This window comes from Punica granatum, chromosome 4 (genome assembly GCF_007655135.1).
Source record: "Punica granatum isolate Tunisia-2019 chromosome 4, ASM765513v2, whole genome shotgun sequence".
Taxonomy (NCBI): Eukaryota; Viridiplantae; Streptophyta; class Magnoliopsida; order Myrtales; family Lythraceae; genus Punica; species Punica granatum.
Window position 1 is genome coordinate 13620747 of NC_045130.1, and position 18405 is coordinate 13639151.

Consider the following 18405-nt stretch of genomic DNA (forward strand, 5'->3'; position numbering starts at 1 on the left):
ACATGTCGAAACATTAACAGAGTGGTTTGCACTTACTGACGGACCCATTCTGCATCTGCACTGTGAACGTCACTTACTCTGGCCCAAACGCTTCGTATACTTATAGTGGGCTTCGGAGGGCCCAATAGTACGGGCAGGGTAAATTAGTACAAATCACGTTGGACCTCTGTAATGTCACAAATAAGGCGTTTGAGTCCCTCATTATTATTATTTTTTTTGCCCCTTTCTTTTGAATTAATCATTATTTTATCCTCTCAACAAACTATTCACTAATTTCCTTTTTACAAACTAATTGTACATAAACATCTATGATAACTTAAATTTGCAGCCCCATTTCTGTTTCGAGGGGAGCTACTAGCTTGGCCTATGTACTTGAATACCTTATATTCAATCATATCCCGAGATCGAAAGACGGGGAATTGGGACAACCTGAGTTCTGAATGTCTTGTCTAGGAACGTTCTCTTGCTCATGTCGTGAAAACTGTGTCTTATGCTTGAGAAGCAAGGTAGCTTGTGCTTCCACTTCATCGAGATCAATACTCTCGTAGAACTGATCATCAGAGAAGAGGTCACAATCACCACCATTTTCTTCTTTCACGAACTCTGTATGGATCGAGAACTCCCGCTCCAGGTTGACGACGGGTAGAGACCCTTGTTCATGGACCCCCAGTTTCCTCTTCCGACTCTCAACTTTACTTGCCTCCCCTGTCTCGGGAATGACATTGGCAGCATACTCGGAAGATCCTGAGACTCTATACTTGGTATGAACCACTGAAGAACAGCCTGATCCACTCATCCTGGTGCCCACAGCCAGAGAGTCAGGACTTGAAGTGCTAGTATTATTCGCCTGCCATGCTATTGGTGACTGGCTCAGCAGGGAACGCCTGTCAGAGAAAGCTAATTGATCTTATTTCTGAATCATAGGGCGGAAGAAGAGCCTTCTATTAATGAGAAGATGAGAATTTGAAGAGCAAGGGCCAGCAAATAGAACCTGTAAACCGCTATCATGTCAACAGAAGCAGTTGCAGCTTGAGTGCTTCCTGCTGTTGGGTTGATCCTATCATCTATGAAGCTATCATCATAAGAATCATCATTCTCGGCATCCTCCTCATCTTCATCAGATGTGTCGGCCCCCGACGATACCCTGACACAGATTGCAGTTGAACATTTCGGAGTTAGAAAACATGCCTAGGATTGACAGGAAGAGCCATGTTTTAGAGAGGAGCCATTGTCACACATCAAAGCTCAAACCACATTTTGCCTAGTGTTGGAATATAAAACTTACTCGGCTTCCTCGTCAATATAGGCCTTGCCATTCTTGTAGCAGTTCTTCTTCCCTAAATGTAACAGCAGATGCAAAGCATGTGACATAGTGAAACCCTGTCCATTAACAAGCACAGGAAACCACCGAGGTAAATCATTGCAGTTCAAAGATGCCTACATGATTGTTATTACCTCGACTTCGTTTATTTTGGATGGACTCCATCCCAGCAAGATGTTCTGCTACCGAAGGTAAGGAGTTCTTTCGACATTTTGTGTAAAGATGACTGTCACCCTCTCCAACTCTTCGTAGCCTTTTTAACTTCTGCTGCTGTTTAATGCTTCCTGAACAGTTACTGGGAGTGAAACACCAATCTTTGCTACAGCAACCACTTCCAGTGGTTTCTGGTGGAATCTTCTCACTAGCTGGAGTTCCAGGGGTACATCTTTCATTAACATCCTTCACATTATTCATGGAAGAATCTTTTGTGTTATTCGCAGGAGAACCAGAAATATTTTCGCCACTATCAAAACTATCAGATACTACTTTCTCAAATTTCCCAGAACTCGGTGATCTTGAGGTGGAGAGAATCCCGGTACTGATTTTGGCTCTTTTGGGTGTGCCAAGATTATCTCTCTCATGAAACTCACTTATGTCTTTAGCACATGATGCTCCTGCAATCGGCAGAATCTCCCATTAGACTACAGCAGTCAAATTACACCAGTCAAAATATGAAAAAGATTACCACATGCATGCCAGAATGTACTATACGAATGCAAATGAAAAAGTACTACCTCCTACAGGAGACTCTGGAACAACTCCACTTTCAAAATAGTCGGTCAGCCGGGGGCTCAATGCTGTCTCCATGTCGTCGTCTGCTTGAGGTAATGGGGCCTTAACTTCCATAACATCAGGGGTGCCTCTAGGGCTATCAATTTCATTTTGAAGAATCTCATCCGTCAGTTTTATCCCCATGCTTCTCTCAATGGTATCCACAATTCCATTTTGCTGCCAATCAGAACTGTGCAATTGAAATTGCAGCCCAGTCTCAGTATTTGGAGGCATATCCAGTGGGAGAGTTTGTTCTGGACCTTTCGGTAGAGTTGCTTGAACTTTAATTTTTTCATTTGAAGGACAAGATTTGTCAAAATGAGTCTTCGAACAACTCAGATGCTCTGTAGTAGTAGAATTTTGCTTAGTGCGAGATATTTCCATAATGTGGAGTGAAGGGACTAATAGGATCGAGACATTCCCACAGGCATCAACGGTCACAAAATCTGAACTAAATAAACAAGAGTGTGGTGGAGGATTTCCATTGTTAAGCTCAGGCTGCTCATGCTTCTCAGCAGTTCCTACAGTCCTTGTAGGCGATGCTTGAAAGCGTAATGTACACCTTTCAGGATTTGCATCAGGAGATTTACTGGATCTTAAGAAACCTGCAAATCAAGTAAAAACACTTCAAGAAATAATCAACGCCACAAAATGTTGGACAAGTACTGAAAGAAGATAAAAGAGGTTACGGCCTAATTATACACATTTCAGGTACAAATTGTGTAATTTCCATGCTGATCAAAATATAATATGGTAGCCCTCCTACCCAGGATATCCAGTTCAACCAAATAGGAATTGGCGACAAGGACAATGAAGAACTAATCAAAGCCACGGAATTAAATAACTTGATTGGCATAGTCTATCTATACATGGTAACAAATCAGCTGAGCCTGAATCTTTTCATTCTTACAAATTAAAAGAAAAGATCCATTTTGCTGCTTAGTTTATAGTAAATTTCAGCTTATGAAGCCAAGGCAGCAAATTTGACAACATTAGCTTTCCATCTCCAAGTATCTTTCCACCGAATGAGGCTACAAAACCTATACATCCTATAAGTGCACATTACAAGAATTGAACAACCACGATGGTGTCATATTTCAACTGGAAGCAGATATCCTAGTTCAGCAAATTTTTATAGTCTACACAAACACCAATGACTGGACAAATAGCTAGTCAATTGGTATACTCTAGTGAAAGAATAAACATCAATTCTGCTCTCTTCAGAAAATATAACAATTGTCATAGTTATTTAACGATATGAATATTTCCATTTATAGAAGGATAATCATCAACCGTGTCCACATGAACCCTAAGATTAAATACCTTCTCCATCATCTTTTTGTTGCCCAACCCGCTCAGCGCCCAATTGCTGGAACGAAGAGAATTCTTCCTGAAACAAATATATGTTAATATAAGTGAATAGGTAAGCAAAAAAAGAAAAGCAAAAGCAACTCTCAAAGAAAACCAGGAGCAAACCTCGTCTTTATTTCTAGAAAAGATATGTCCTTGCAAATGTTGCATTGAATCAATCAACATTCCTGTTCTATAAGAATGCATGACTTGATGCACTCTAGATGGAAATGTCTGGTAGTGAGGAAAAGCAATAAGAGAAGGCTTCCATCCTCTTTCAGAATTATTAAAGTATTTGGCGATCAAATTGGCCTCATCAGGAGTTAGTTTGTCCCTATATTTGAGGGTCTCGGCATGATCGTCCTTCACTTTCTTTCCACGAGGAACGAACTTCTCAATTGACAGCTCAACAAATTGCACCTCCGGTTTGAAGATATGGGGAATCTACAAAATAGTGAAAGTCTCGCAATGAAAAGGCAAGAACTATGACAGTAAAGAATTTACTAGTCAACTAGTCAAGATTATCCGACCATTCTTGGACTAGAGTGGAAATCGAAGCTAGCAATCCCTCCATTCCTCATATGTTTCTTTACAGCCTTGCTGTTAGCTTGCTTGCGCATATAACCCTTCATCTCTGACCCCTCACAAGCTAATACTAGTAAATACTTGTCAAAGAAAACAACAATAAGCACAGAACAAATACTTAATATGAAATTAATGCTTGGACCTAGAAAGTAGAGAAATTAAGCTGGATCATAATTTTCACATTAAAATAACAATCACTAATCTAATGGAATATGAAGGATATCTACTCGTCCATCATGCTTCCTTCCAGTTCTTCCCATGCGTTGCACCATTCTCAAGGGGGACACATTGGCATCAAAACAGATTACTAGATCAACTTCCATTATATCCAAACCTTCTTCACCAATTGAGGTGGCCACAATTACATTATATCCACCAGACCGAAATTTCTGTCATGATAAAAGATGAGGAGCAGGAAAAATAAAAGAAGATGAGAAGAAGGGAGAATAAAACAAGACAAAAGGCAAGAAGAATAAAGAAACATGCAAAAACACAATTACCTCTAAAACAGCTTGTTGAACCTTCTGCGACTGACCCCTCAGTGATTTTCCTTTAAAAAAAAGAGAGAAAAGAGAATTATACGTGTAACAGAGAGATCCTGTTTATCTGATGAAGAGCTGATGGAATCCCAGGACTGAGATATACATGACATCTAAGAAAACCAGTCAGCATCAAATGATATCTAGCTCATGGGATGGGCTCAGTGGAAGGTAAAGTAGAAGCGCAAGAACTTTATCAGTGATTTACCAATACTAAAGTGTGCATATTAGCCAAAGAGCCCATCATAGCATCATGCTTACTTTTAGAAAATTTTTATGTAACTGTATGAAGAAACGAACACAGATGCCACTATTTAAGAGGCGAGTTTTAAAAGAGCATGACAAGAACAATAGATACCTGCACTTTGACCAACAAACTGAGCAGCTTTAACTGTATCTCCAACCTTCGACAATGCCTCCATAATGTCCCTGAATGAGAGCATTATTTCATAATACAAAAGTTAAGATTAAGCCTAGAAGCACATTTAAAATTCAAGAATTTCAAGTTAGTAACATAAGAAGCTAATCCTTACCTCACACTTCCTCTAAAATTTGAGAAAATTATGACCCGTGAACTTTGCTTATCATTACTCTCTGCAGATGACAAATAAAGACATTATTTTCCCACCAAATTATAGGAAAAGAAAAGGTAAGAATCATTTATTTATGTAAAATGGAAGGGAAAAAAAAAGGAATTCAATATTTGTGAACCAAATGAAAAGAATTGGCGTGCTACATACTGAAATGATCAATAAGTACTTCTAACATTTTTGATAGTTTCGGGTTGGGAGTGCCACGAGACAAGTTTTGCTGCATCAATAATTTAGCCCTCTGTATATCTTCATTTCTGCTCATTAAGCCTGCAAAAGACCTGCAATGTTAAGGATTAAGAGTGTTCACTAAGTGGTAGGATTTAGTGTCAAGAAGAATGGAAAAATAAGCAAGTGGATCATACCCTTTTTGCAACTTTTCTTCTAGCATCTCATATGCAGGCCTAATCCCATGACTTGAAAGTAGTTTTCTCACGTGATAAAGTGTGATAAGAGCTCCAAAAAACCGTTCAACTTCCCCGTATTTCACAGAGGGAAGTTCTGGTGGAGGCGCTTGACGAAATTTATCTCTTGAATTAAGCAAATCGGATGGACTCAACTGTCAAATTTCAAGATTGATTTTAGAATGCACTGCAGAAATGCCTATAAAATATGGCGATTTAATAATAAAACTAGACATCAAAAGGAAGGATTGAGCTTCCAGTAGAAGATGGGATAAAAAAGAAAGAAATCTATAAGAAAGTAGGATTCTATTGTGATAGGTCTGGTAGCATTTTCTATATTCCTCACTCTGGAAATATAAAATCTAGATGAATAGAATGCAAAAAAAATCAAGTAATTTGGGTTTTACAACCACTATATATACTTTTTGGGTCATGAATAAAAGCAGCACTTTTTGAAAAGGGGGGAAAAATGAAAGCAATATATAGAAGCCAAAGTTAAAAGGTATTTCCAATCACTACAATAAGATGCTCAAACCTACCACTAAAGTAACATTTACTATCTGTATTCACGATGTTGCAATCAAACTACTAATCATCATGGAGTACAAAGTAACATTCTTCAAGTGCCTTCTATTTTCAAGGTTCGGCTTATGCTGTGGTGGTGATATATTTCTAGATAAAGAAAGAAATTGTGTAATTGCATAGATGAATGGAAAGGAAATGAAAACCCAAAATATTCACTACAAATTTCTGATTTGAATGGAAAATAGAACGTACAGTCTGATAGTCTCTGTTCAGAAGAATTCCCATGGCACTGAGCCTGGCCGCATAAATACGTATAACATTGAGAAGCAAATTATTTATCTGAATAGCTTCTTCGCCCATGGCTACCTTGTAAAGGAAGAAAAAGTAAATCCAAAATTAGTAAACGTACATATCATAACTAGGAATGATCGAAAGGATATATACCTGAATCAAATGTTAATAAGCTTTTATGACTAGAAATGAAAGAAAGAATATACACCTGAATCAATTCTATTTTTCTGTTGTGAACATATGGACTGACATCAGGATCGCTTTCATTGCGATACTCAAGTGTTGATATGAGTAAATTATTGATTACATGCTGGATGGCCTGCTGCTTTGCTGAAAATAGCAGTAGATAAGAACATTTGCATTCATATATATTTTCTGGAAAATAATCTAGACAACCACTTACATCCTGGCGTTGCAGTCAAAGCCAATAATCGTAGTTGCACTGGTATAGCCATTAACTGCAAAACGAAAGTGTCATTTACAGAAAATGAAACTATACAGATTTTGAAGAATATACTGGATAAAGAGTCTAGATAGAATAACTAAAAGAGCATGCCGAGAAAAGATGGAAACCTCACGAACAGCCACGCAATAAGAATAGTTTCCCAGAGCTCGGTGAGCCTCATCAATCACCAAGCAGACTAGATACTTCACCAAACATGTTCCTACCCAGATATGGCATGGAAAATGATAAAGAAATGTAATTTAGAAAGATACATAATGTAACATCACAATATTAAAAGCTGAGATTTAGTAATAAGAAGATTATATCTCATACTGACCGTGAATTATGGGAAAAACATGCACATATTAAACAATTTACAGTGGGAATCTAGAAAATTGATCAGTTTATAATGCCCTAGACCTCCTTGGACCACCATAATCAATCAAGATGCTTGAACCATACAGGATCCACAAGAATTTCCTTGGTCCACGGTCCCCTAGACTCACTGACTTCAGACCCCATCAGGTGACTTATTAAAAAGAGTCGGAACCAAAGATACCAGACTGCAAATGATGGAAGCACACTCCCAAAAAGCCTCCAGAAGTTCAAAACAAAATTGAACTCCTAAATACCATGGAATCCGAAGTGTCACATGAACCTTGGGATTGGTGTGAATAGTCCAACATTCTTAGATGGCACAGTAGCTGAAATGCTCTAGAACCTCCGACACACCTCAGGAAGCTTCAAAAGGTAGGGCCTAAATACTACCCTTGGGTACTGGAACCAGGCTAACCTATCAGTTGCTTGAAAAGTGAGCTATTATATGCTTTCTTACAGCCCACTTCTATTGGCGGTCTCCACATTCTAATCAATAGTGTAGAGTTTAATGTAGTCTTCACTTATTCCTTTACAAAAAGCTGGTGTTTTTAGATGTCATAATTTCTCATATTTATGACTCTGAGTTCATGCCAGAGAACTTCTAGTTCTATTAATTTGGGAATAGGTTATGCTAGAGGCCAAATAACTGCTGGGGTTAAAGTAACATAGAAAATCAGCAGTTGATAGGAAACTTTGAGCAAAAACTCACCTGACTGAATATCTTTCTCAAATACTTGAGGAGTGACAAAGAAAACTCGTTTGGTCTTCCAAAAGTCTGCTCTTTTTGTGGGACTTATTTGACCAGTCATATCAATTGTCAATTCCTGCATTCAACATTTAATTTTATAAGAATGCGTGATCCTGAGGAGGATAATCTTGATTTTTTTTAATCACCATAAGGGTTTTCTCTGATTAAGAAACAGAAAATGATCAGGTCTTGAAGAAGATTCTTACTTGGGGTATTCCCACAATATTATGGCAAGCTTCTATTTGTTGCACAACCAGGGGTCGAGAAGGTGCAGTAAAGACAATTTTCCCTGTCATGAAAAGGCAGTGAAGTAATGGCAACAATTAAGAATTTTAGATTTCATACATATTCAAGCAAGTAGCAGACAATGTCATGCTAATTGAAAGTAGATATCACTACGGCGGTGTATATGAGCACATAGTTGATTATTAAGGCCAGGCATTTGAAAATAATATTCTGCAAAATGCATATGCTGAGAACTTAGGTTTACATCCAAAATGCGATATAACCTCATCTCTTATCCAGCATACCGAACATATATGCATTATGTTAACCACCCAACCTTTAGATACAGAAAAACCTTCCAGTTCTTGAAATTTAGAGAGAGAAGGAGCTCAAGCTAGCTGTAGTCTGGATAAAAGGGGAGACTTTAAAATGCTAGAGGAAGCAAAATCTTTTAAAAGAAAGTAGACGGCAAGCTCAATAAAACCAGAAAGAAACAGAAATTCGAAGATAAAGCCCACTACGATTAACCCAAAACTTGATCTCAACCAACTTGGAAATTGATAAGCAGTCAACAAGAAAGCTGAAAGAGCAATATAGAACCAAAACTCATAATTACGAGTTGAATTGCATTACCTTCTGGAAACCATCGGAAATAATTATTCATCACAACTGCTGCAATGAGTGTCTTCCCAAGCCCAGTTGGCAACGCCACCAACGTGTTCGTGAAAAGTGCAGTCTTTGTTATGGAAAACTGATAGTCTCTCAAAGGCACATTTACTGCACAAAGGAGAAGACTGAGTGAGTAAGTCTGCAAGCCTCAGCTTTTAAATCCAGGAAGACTGATGTTTTCTCTCCATCGTTCTCGGTAAAAGTGCTCCATTGAAAGCAGTACCACTAAGAAGCTGATGTAGCAAACTGAAGAATGACTGCCTCAGTGAGTCAAAAGAATAAACAATGCCGGTTTTCATTTTCGTTTCGGTAAGCACATTGAAGATGATGGCTCCAGATAATAGCAAATTGGTTATCAAAAACCACACCCAATTACTCTTGCAAGGAACAATCAATCCTCCTGGGAAGAAAAATTCATAATTCATCAACATGCTACATTGCTACCCAGGAGCAGAACCTGGATATATCCAAGTTTTGGCTGCCTCCACATCAATCTCGACGCAGCTCACTTCACCATTACTGTCGAAGCTACCCCGATCCTCAACCGCAACAGCCCGATTCTCTACTTCGAGTCTCGGCCCGGCACGCCCAATGAACTTATCAAGAGTTGACTGCCGAGAAGCCCCATTCTTTCTCTTATCCGCTGCAAATGGAGCATCAAAGCCTCCACAAAGGGCATCTGAGGGGGCAAAGCAGGGCGTCCGGAACGGGTCCGCTGGGGCAGTAGAAGTAGAAGGCCCTGAACTCTGGCACGCCATGTCAATTGCTCTGACAGCTGCATCCCAATCAAAGTCCTACACAGACAGAAAGAGTTCAACTGTAGGTAGAAAGAGAGAGAGACGGAGAGGCATACGAAGGCGTTTAACGGAGGAAGAAGAAGAAGCTGTGAAATACATCGTCGTCGGTGTCGCCGATGATGACGTGAGGCCCAGAGGAAGCCATGGATGCTCCGGAGGATCCCCTGCACGAGGGTTTGTGAGCTTTCAGTCTCTCATGGGAAGGGAGAAGACGGAGCGCTCAGTGGAAATGGCGGTAAAACTTGAAAACGGGGCGAAAGTGAGGTGGGCTTTCTTCGGGCCGAACATGGGCTTGAGAGCTGAATATTGGGCTACATCACTTAGTGGGCCAATTCAGGCCCGGTCCCGGTCCATTGGGAACAATCTAGGCGTTTCTCTCGCACGCGCTGCAAGGTGAGACCCTGCGGCTGTCTGCGTTTTCTCTCTGTTCTGTTCTTGCCCACAACAAGCAGAAGAACGGAAGGAGGCGGAGGAGAAGAGGAGAGCATAGCTGCTATCAAGCGATCGATCGCTGATCATGGCGTTGAACAACGGTTTGAGATCTGCATCAAAGCTAATTGCTTCCTCATCTGAGTCGTTTCTCTCCAAATCAGGTGCTCTCTCTTTCTCTCTTGTTCCCTAGCTGGTTTTTCTGCTGCTCCCTGTCGCTCTTCGTTGAACTATGTGTTGAGGATAATGGAGATTTGGAATTTACGTTGAGTCGTTGTAGACGAGAGGCCCTCGGGAACGAGTGAAGCTGCCTAAAGCAGGAAATCGTTAGAGATTGTATGTAGATTCTGAAATTTCGTTCTGTGGAGTGGGATCTGCGAGTGACAAGCTGAGGTTGATTTAGCTCTTAGGAAGTGGTTCGTGTTGCTCGAGACTCTGATGCTGTAGAAGCTAACGCAGCTTTAGCGTGAGGTTTAGGGTGATTAGATCGGTATCAGGATTTGCAATCTAGATTTGACTTTAGTCCTTGCTAGAGCGTACGCCTTGATAGTCCTCGTGTCGACAGGGTCTTTAGTTGAATAGCCGGTACAGTGGAACGGGAACGTCTTTTGGAAGAAGACGTTCCTGTTCCATTGGTTTCCGGTTCCATTGAGGAATTGAGATTAAAGGGATTGTTGCATTGGTTTTCGTCCTGTTGGATTGGGAACTTTAAATGTCTGAAGGTGGTTGTTGAATTAGTTGGTGTTATGTAGTATGCAGGACTGTTGTTCCCAATGAAGATAAATGGTGATTATGATCAGTTCTACTTCAAGAATGAATGCTAGTAGTTTCAGTCTTTCAGAGGTCTCCAGACGGGAGAAAAGCTTATATAATTACATTCTGTCTCTTTAATTTGTGTTATGGTTGCTGCCACTGGTATGATGATCTAAAGCTTGTTAGTTGACCATAAGTGAAGCTGCTAAATCTCTCACTGTTAGCATTTTATCTGAAACTACAATGGCTATCAGAAAGCAAAGGTTTAGATCGTTGGCTTGTGACTGAATTTGGATTTAATAACAAACTTCTCCTCCCATAAAAGTGAAAGATGTATCATAAACCTTTTATGTTTATGTTAAAATCTAATACCGCCACGAACCTTGTTGGAATTAAATCTCCAAGTGCTTGATGGACTAACCATAAGAATGTGAGAAGTGGACTCGTTTAGTTAGAATAAAATTTAGCAAATGGCTAGGGAACCCACAGTGCGAGCAAGTTTGCCTTTTGATTGTATACTCTTTGCCCTGCTAGTATCAACAGCGTTCTTTCCTAACAGTGAGCAGAGGAATCCACTCAACCGGGGTAAAGAGGATGGGAGGGGGACACGGGCATGGGCACGACGAGCCATACTACCTTCATGCCAAGCACATGTACAATTTGGACAGGATGAAGCACCAGAAGCTGAAGATGACGCTTGCAGTTTGGACCGCTTTCAGCATAGGTGTTGCAGTCCCCGTCTATGCTGTTATCTTCCAGCAGAAGAAAACTGCCTCGGCCTAGACCAATGGTACAATAGCCCCAGTTATGGTATCTTGTGTTATGGCTTTCACTGGGTTCACCAATTGAACATTCTTGTCAGTCTTCTTTTTTGGGTTAAGCTGACAGACCACATAACATAAATCGTGTGACTGTTGGGTCGTACTGAGATCAGCCAATATCATGCGGAGACTTCAAATAGTTGTTTGAGCTCTTACCCTAATTATTCCTCAATTTGATGGTTCATGTGCAAGCACAGGAGTGCTTAGGCGTCATCAGCTTAGACTCAAAAGGCACGTAGTAACTTAATTGTGCCGCGCACTTGAAAAGAACTCATGATTTGAATTGAAGGGGCCTTCACAGGAGAAAATATTAGGTGAGCAAGTGGCTGTATAAAATTCCATCCCCGAATGAAGAGCGTTCCATTCATAACTCTCTCTTTTTTATTGGATATAAGTCATTCGAAAATGAAGTTTTTACGTGACTATTTGGATATGTATTATTCATCCAAGGGAAGGGAGGGACTCTGGCCACGTCAACAGAACGGACAGCGGTTTCGACCCAAAAGGAAAAGAAAGGGAAGAGGGAAAAGGTAACAGGGTACTATAAATGCGTGTGTGGTGCTGAATTGGTGACGGGGAAAAGATTCAATGGAAATGGGCAAATGGTGTCCTCTGGGGCTGAGCAGATGATGGAGACTGATCGTAGGTGTAATGCAATCATTGCATTATGTTCTGCACCTCCGTTTTCCCATTGGCCCCGTAATCCTCAACTAATCTCCTCAACTTGTCGAGGAAGATGAGAAGATAAACCCCATTGTCGTACGGGTTGACAAGGATCAGCTTACATTAGCTTTCGCAAGCTTGATTATATAGATCTATCAAAAAAAGGTTCGAGTATACAAGACAACTGATCCAATTCTCAATCACTAGACTACTAGATTTCGGTGGTTGATGTTGATAAGTTTATACGCGATCAAAGTCTCTTCTTTACATTATTGAATTAGATAGTATTTGACAAATTGTTATGTTTAGTTGGAAAGTAGATTAGATATTAATTCCGAGGAGCTTATTGATTATTGATTTGTTGATTGTAATTGTGGTTATGAAGATAAGCACGAGGGAAGGAGAGGAGCAGCCGACCTCTTGCCCTTTTTCCCTCTCTCTTTTTTTTTTTTTATTTTTCTTGTATGCCAACCTGGTCAAGAAATGTGGGTTGTCCTGCTGTCCCCACTTTGCGTACAATCAAGACTTTTCCATCTCCCTCCTCTTCTCCTTTTCTCTTTTCATCATTATTAATCGATTATTATGAAAATTAAATATTCTCTACATTTCTTAATTAAACAAATATTTTCCTTTCTATCTGCTTTTTAAATTAGTTATTAATGTTATGATGGAACTCGGGGTCCCGTAAGTCAAATGTTTGGGCTTTTTACGATTTATTTTTTTTTAAAAAAAAGGCAATTTTGAACTTTGGTGAAAATCGTATACCCTTTTTTCTCATACGGATGTCTGTCGTCTGAGGCCTTTCTGAATTCCAGCATTTTGAAGTTCGACAAATATGTCTGATTTTCAAAAGGGATGTAATGAATGTCCCAATATTATAGAGCAAGGGTTTATATGTGTCGTGGTGACCAACAATGATATGACTCGGAGCATAATAAAGTGTTACGATAGGATGAAAGTGTGGGAAAAACAATACGTTACAATCAAGGTTGGATGGAATCTTACTAAAACAGTTTGCAGATAATTTTAGCTTTATTGTTTATTTGAATCGTAACGTGACGATGACGATGATCATCATTAATATTATGAATTATTATCGAAATCAAAATGAAAAGAAGCATGAGGTGAGGAGAATCGACCGGAGCATAATAGAATTCTTTCGCTTTCGATGGTGTGTGTGTGCGTGAGTTAAGAGCGAAAGGACCAAATAGAAAAATTAATCGAATCTATTTGTATATCTCGGAAAGTTGACGGGGACGTTATTATTTAAATTTCTGAAGAGATAATAATATCTCTCATATATAGCGGTCCATCAGCATCTTTCTGGTCCCAAATTTTCTTCACTTCTCCCTCTCACCCCAATACTATTTATATCGAATTTTGTTTAGTTTATCTTGTCACGCACTACTATGGTATCTGAGACCTTATGAGTAGTTACTAAACGGGAACTCTCCTTTGCAGGCGACAAGCCCAACATCCAACAGTGGAGGAGGTCTAAAGTACCATGCCGACGTTGTTGTACGGCAAAAGTACCTGGTTGCACCACATTAACACATCGATAGAAATGACTTTTGCTACCATCTCTAAACCATGCACGGTCGTATTGGCAACACTAGCTCCATGCGCTTGTTTGCCTTGCCACTGCCCCGGTCCTGCTGCCAGCATTGCTCGTCACAAGCCCAGATTAGATAGGTCACCGGCATTAACCTTATCGCTACCATCTGTAAACCATGCACGGTCGTATTGGCAACACTACCTCCATGTGCTCGTTTGCTTCGCCACTGCCCCGGTGCTGCTGCCGGCATTGCTTGTCACAAGCCCAGATTAGATAGGTCACCGGCATTAACCTCCCGAGAACGGCCCGTACTGAAAACCGTAAAAACCCTTTTTTCCATAGATAAAGAACGGAATTTTATAGGTGGTTAGACAAATGGAAAATTAACGGATCATTTCATTTCAGAAAAACTGTATGGTGCTGTGCGTCAGTTATTTTACTGAAAATAAACCATCTAGGGTTTTGATCAGACACAGCGTGTGCTCGAGAAGATGAAGAACACAAAAATGCCCAGAAATGGCAAAGCTACCTTGGATTCACAAATCGCAGCTCGCATGGCATTTGTTTCCGTGCCATTTGAGTGTTTATTGGAAAACCCAAAATGCAATAATAATAATAATAATAATAATAATAAAAACAGCAAAATAATCTCTGCTACATTACGAATTTCAACAAGGAATTTCACCCCGTGCCAGGCTTAATTAATCTATAAAATGCGATTTAAGCCGTTCCATACATTTGCAAGGCATTCATATGGACCGTGAGATTAGAGTCGAACAGACTCAAATATGTCAGAAAAAAGAAAAATGAGAAACTGCCTGCACAAAGTTTTCAGAGCAATTAATTCCCATTTTGCTCTTTTTCATCTGATCATTAACTCACCAACATGAAAAAAGCAATACCTGATCCCCAAGAAAACTGCCAAAAAGGGTAAAAAAATAAAATGACCGCTAAAACCTAACAGCTAAGCTCACAGACCACAAAATAAATTACACAAACAAAGACAGCGCAGGTGAAGTGAAGTGAAGTGAGACTGAGAGGAGGAAGCAATTGAATTATATATATATATATATAATTTTTTTCCTGGACAATTTACCTGAGAGAGAGGGAGGAATTATGAGAAAATTAAATAAAAATTACTTTTTATGAATCTGTTGTCGGGTCATCGTCTTCGTCGTCGTCGTCATCTTCGCTACCGCCGTGTTGTTGCCCGGTCTGGTTCTGCTGCTTATTATGTTGATGTTGCTGATGCTGATGATGGTGATGATGATGATGCTCCAAGTTCATGCCCAGGTTCACTCTGCCGCCGGGGTTAGGGTTGCTGCTGTATCCGCTGTTTATGGAGGCGCCCATGATTCCCAAACCGCCCTCCAGCCCCAGCTGCTGCGTCCCCATCGGCTGCTGCACTATCATCGACCCCAGCTGGACCGGCGTGAACCGGGCCCCTCCCCCCGCCGGGAAGTTCACCCTCTGCACCGACGCACCTCCCGCCGGGAACGTCCACATCTGCGCTGCAGGCTCGTGTACGGCCGCCGCCGCCGCCGCCACCCCGGGGCCTGCCGTGGTTGCGCTCCCCACCGGGAGCATCCAGAACGCGTTGCCCCCGTTGGTCGCAGCAGGGGCCACGGCCCACATGGCTGGAGCCGCCGGTAGGACGCCCGAGCCGTGGCGAGCCTGACCGGATGATTCCTGGTCCTGGACCCCCGTCCGTGCCTGCTTAGCTGCCGGAGAGCCGGCTCCGCCCGCGGCTTCATTGCTCTGGTGGGAGGAATCCTTGAAGAGATCTTCCCTGAACGTTTTGGTGATGTAGCTCTCGCCTGAATTGTCCCCGCCACCAGGATCGGACCCGAGAACCGTGGGGTATAGCTGGTGCTGCAGCCCCGCCATGCCGCCTCCGAAGAGCCTCCGGCCGGTGTCGTCCCCGTAGAGGCTCAGCCCGCCGTGGAAGGACAAGGGGGCTGACTTGGACGGCGGGGCGGAAATCGTGGTCCCGCTGCTGCGGATTGAGACGTTGAGGCTGGAGAAATTGGCGGGGATAGTCCCGGTGCCGGTGGCTGCTATGATGGCGGGCTCGGCCTGCTGGAGGAGCCACTCGATGGTCTCACCGTCGGACTTGTGGCCGAGCTCGCGGGTGAGCTGAAAGACGCGGGCAGCGCACAGGGCGGGCATGCGGATCCGCCGGCCCCGCCCTTCGACCTTGGTGTGGCGGTCCTTAGTGGGGCGCTTGGAGATGGCCTTGGTGGCGGTGGTGACGACGGCGGAGGAAGAATTGGCGGCGGAGACGGAGAGGGGTTGGTGTTGGTGGTGGGGCTGCTTGGGGGTGGAGGAGATGGAGCCCATGAATGGGCCATGTCCGGCATGATGACCCGGCGGCGGGGGCGGCTCGGCCTGTAAGGGGACCAACTGGAGAGAAGCAGCGGCGGCGGCGGCGGAGGAGGATTCTTGCTTGTGAGCGGGAGTGGTGGTGTTTGTATTGGTCTGACTGGTGGGGGTGGCGTTATTATTGCTCTGCTCCATCACTTCCATGGAAAAATTTTTGGTCTTTTTCCAACTGAGCCCTCCTTTCAAGATGACCCCATTTCTTCTTGCACAGCATCCGACAAAGCTAACCTCAGCTCAGCAACTTGAAATTGGAAATGGAATTGAAATTCAATTCAATTTAATCCAACTGATGAATCGGAGGAGACAGACACAGAAAGAGAGAGAGAGAGACAGAGAGACAGCGGAGGAGAGAGAAATCTATGCTGGGGTGTGTGTGTGGGTGGGCTTTGCTTTTTGGGGAGCTTGGTTTTTTTTTTTTTTTTGCTTTGTTTTTTTTTTTCCCCTTGCTTACTGTAATCCGAACTGCTACCACTAGTAGTGCGGGGGGATCTTCTTTGGCTTTCTCTTACTATTGACTGATGTCTCCGAGTCGTCTTCTCTCCTCTCCTCTCTGCCGCTGCCTTAGAGAGAGAGAGGGACAGACAGGGACAGACAGAGTAGGGCTGTGGTCTGAGCTGAGCTGTGCGGGGGGATGGCTTTTGTGTGGGGTTATGGGGTCCAACTGGAGGAGAGGGAGAAGAGGACGAAGGTGGGGGGACCTTTTGTTTTTGTTTACTACAGCCTTTGCTGCCGTCGGTCTCTCTCCTCTGCTTAAATTCCGAATGTTCAAATGCCCCCCTTATCTTCTTCTATTATAACTATTGAAACGTGACAGAAAGATTTCCTCATCTTCTAGTCCGTCATCTCTACGCGCATCGAGTTAATACCAACTTACTCGGTTAAATCGGTCGCAGTTATTGAATATTCGGCAATCACAATCATTTGATGTTTTGCACCGCCCATGGCCTCCGTCGGACGAGCGGGCATCTTTAAGCCGGATCGTATTTTATTATGGACAATAGTCAAACAGTATCGTGTTGTATATGTTTTTTTTTCCCCTGCAAACTCGATGTTGCAGTTTTTTCTTTACAATGATGATTCTCCATTAGCCGAAGGCTGCTTTCCATGAACCGCAGATGACACCCGATACGCCTCTTCGACGCTCCGATGACCTGAAATCACATGATGGCGAGTCCAATCGGGCCCTGAATGGTTCCGTGAAGTTAAAAGAGAGCAAGAGTACCGGATGAGAACAAGCCGCCGAAAACACTTTACAAATCAATGTCTCCCCAGGTATTCTATAAGGGGAGTGTGGTGTTAAAAGTATTCTTAGATTACATGAAATGTAAGATTGAAAGGAAAATTTAATTGTGATTTTTTTTTGTTAAAAGTTGAAATGTGAGATTATTGTGTTATTCGATATGGGGAACGTATGTGATAATATAATATATGATTTATTTTTTATAGAGAAGATTGTGGGTCTCACGACCGTATTCTCGGTTGTAATCTAATAATTCAACATGATTTTTAATGCAAAATCTTTATTGATCACGGCTGTAATTTTCTAACTCGAGCAAATGATTATGATAATTAATTTTTACAACCTCCGCATATAAACGTCGTAAAATACGCTCTTATAAATTCTTGTTAAGTTTTTATTATTAGTATTACTTGAGAGTTGGCCATTAAATATCTACAAGATTTATATAGATTTAGACCCACTTCCTATTTAAGACTTTTTTCTCTATTTTCCAATGGGTAACTACAAAACTGAAAACCAACCCTCATGTGACCATTTATGATATGTGTAACCTGATTTAAAACCCGCTCTCAATAACTTACTGGAATGAGAATTTGACATCGTGATTTGAAAAATAAAAATCTTAAATGATCTCATCTCATAATAATGTGATAAGAATAGCTAATTCTTATGGTTAAGAACATTCATGACAAGTATTTGAGTGATTAACACTATCACTCTTTTTCGCGTTTCTTGTTATTTAATTGGTGTTTTTCATATCATGTGCAGATATAGAATGAAGAAAAGATTCACCTTAAAAATAAATAAATAAATAAGAGAGCTATATGTATAAAGTAGACTACATATAATATGGCATTGCGATATGAAAATAAAAATCTTAAATGATCCCATTTCATAATAATGAGATAAGAATAATTAATTAAA

The 18405-nt window shown here is 41.5% G+C and overlaps 3 protein-coding genes across 3 annotated transcripts; 1 reads left to right on the forward strand and 2 right to left on the reverse strand.

Moving 5' to 3' along the window:
* Positions 1–172: 172 nt before the first annotated feature.
* On the reverse strand, positions 173–9891 carry LOC116206304 (DEAD-box ATP-dependent RNA helicase FANCM). Its single transcript, XM_031539135.1, has 23 exons — positions 9736–9891; positions 9299–9635; positions 8806–8949; positions 8154–8236; positions 7909–8023; positions 6950–7041; positions 6780–6834; positions 6585–6706; positions 6338–6451; positions 5522–5715; positions 5307–5437; positions 5100–5160; positions 4925–4995; positions 4528–4577; positions 4251–4416; positions 3973–4100; positions 3569–3886; positions 3416–3482; positions 2056–2697; positions 1456–1935; positions 1286–1337; positions 992–1144; positions 173–884 (listed from the first exon to the last, which is right to left on the reverse strand). Exons 1-23 carry the CDS (start codon positions 9781–9783, stop codon positions 392–394), a joined length of 4116 nt encoding a protein of 1371 aa, XP_031394995.1. The 5' UTR covers positions 9784–9891; the 3' UTR covers positions 173–391.
* Positions 9892–10022: 131 nt separating this feature from the next.
* On the forward strand, positions 10023–11813 carry LOC116206306. The gene is made up of 2 exons (XM_031539137.1): positions 10023–10231; positions 11380–11813. The coding sequence occupies exons 1-2, from the start codon at positions 10156–10158 to the stop codon at positions 11601–11603; spliced, it is 300 nt and encodes a 99-aa protein (XP_031394997.1). The 5' UTR covers positions 10023–10155; the 3' UTR covers positions 11604–11813.
* A 2653-nt stretch (positions 11814–14466) lies between these two features.
* Positions 14467–16940, reverse strand: LOC116204968 (transcription factor TCP23). Its single transcript, XM_031537365.1, has one exon. It carries the CDS (start codon positions 16383–16385, stop codon positions 15003–15005), a length of 1383 nt encoding a protein of 460 aa, XP_031393225.1. The 5' UTR covers positions 16386–16940; the 3' UTR covers positions 14467–15002.
* Between the last annotated feature and the right edge of the window lie 1465 nt (positions 16941–18405).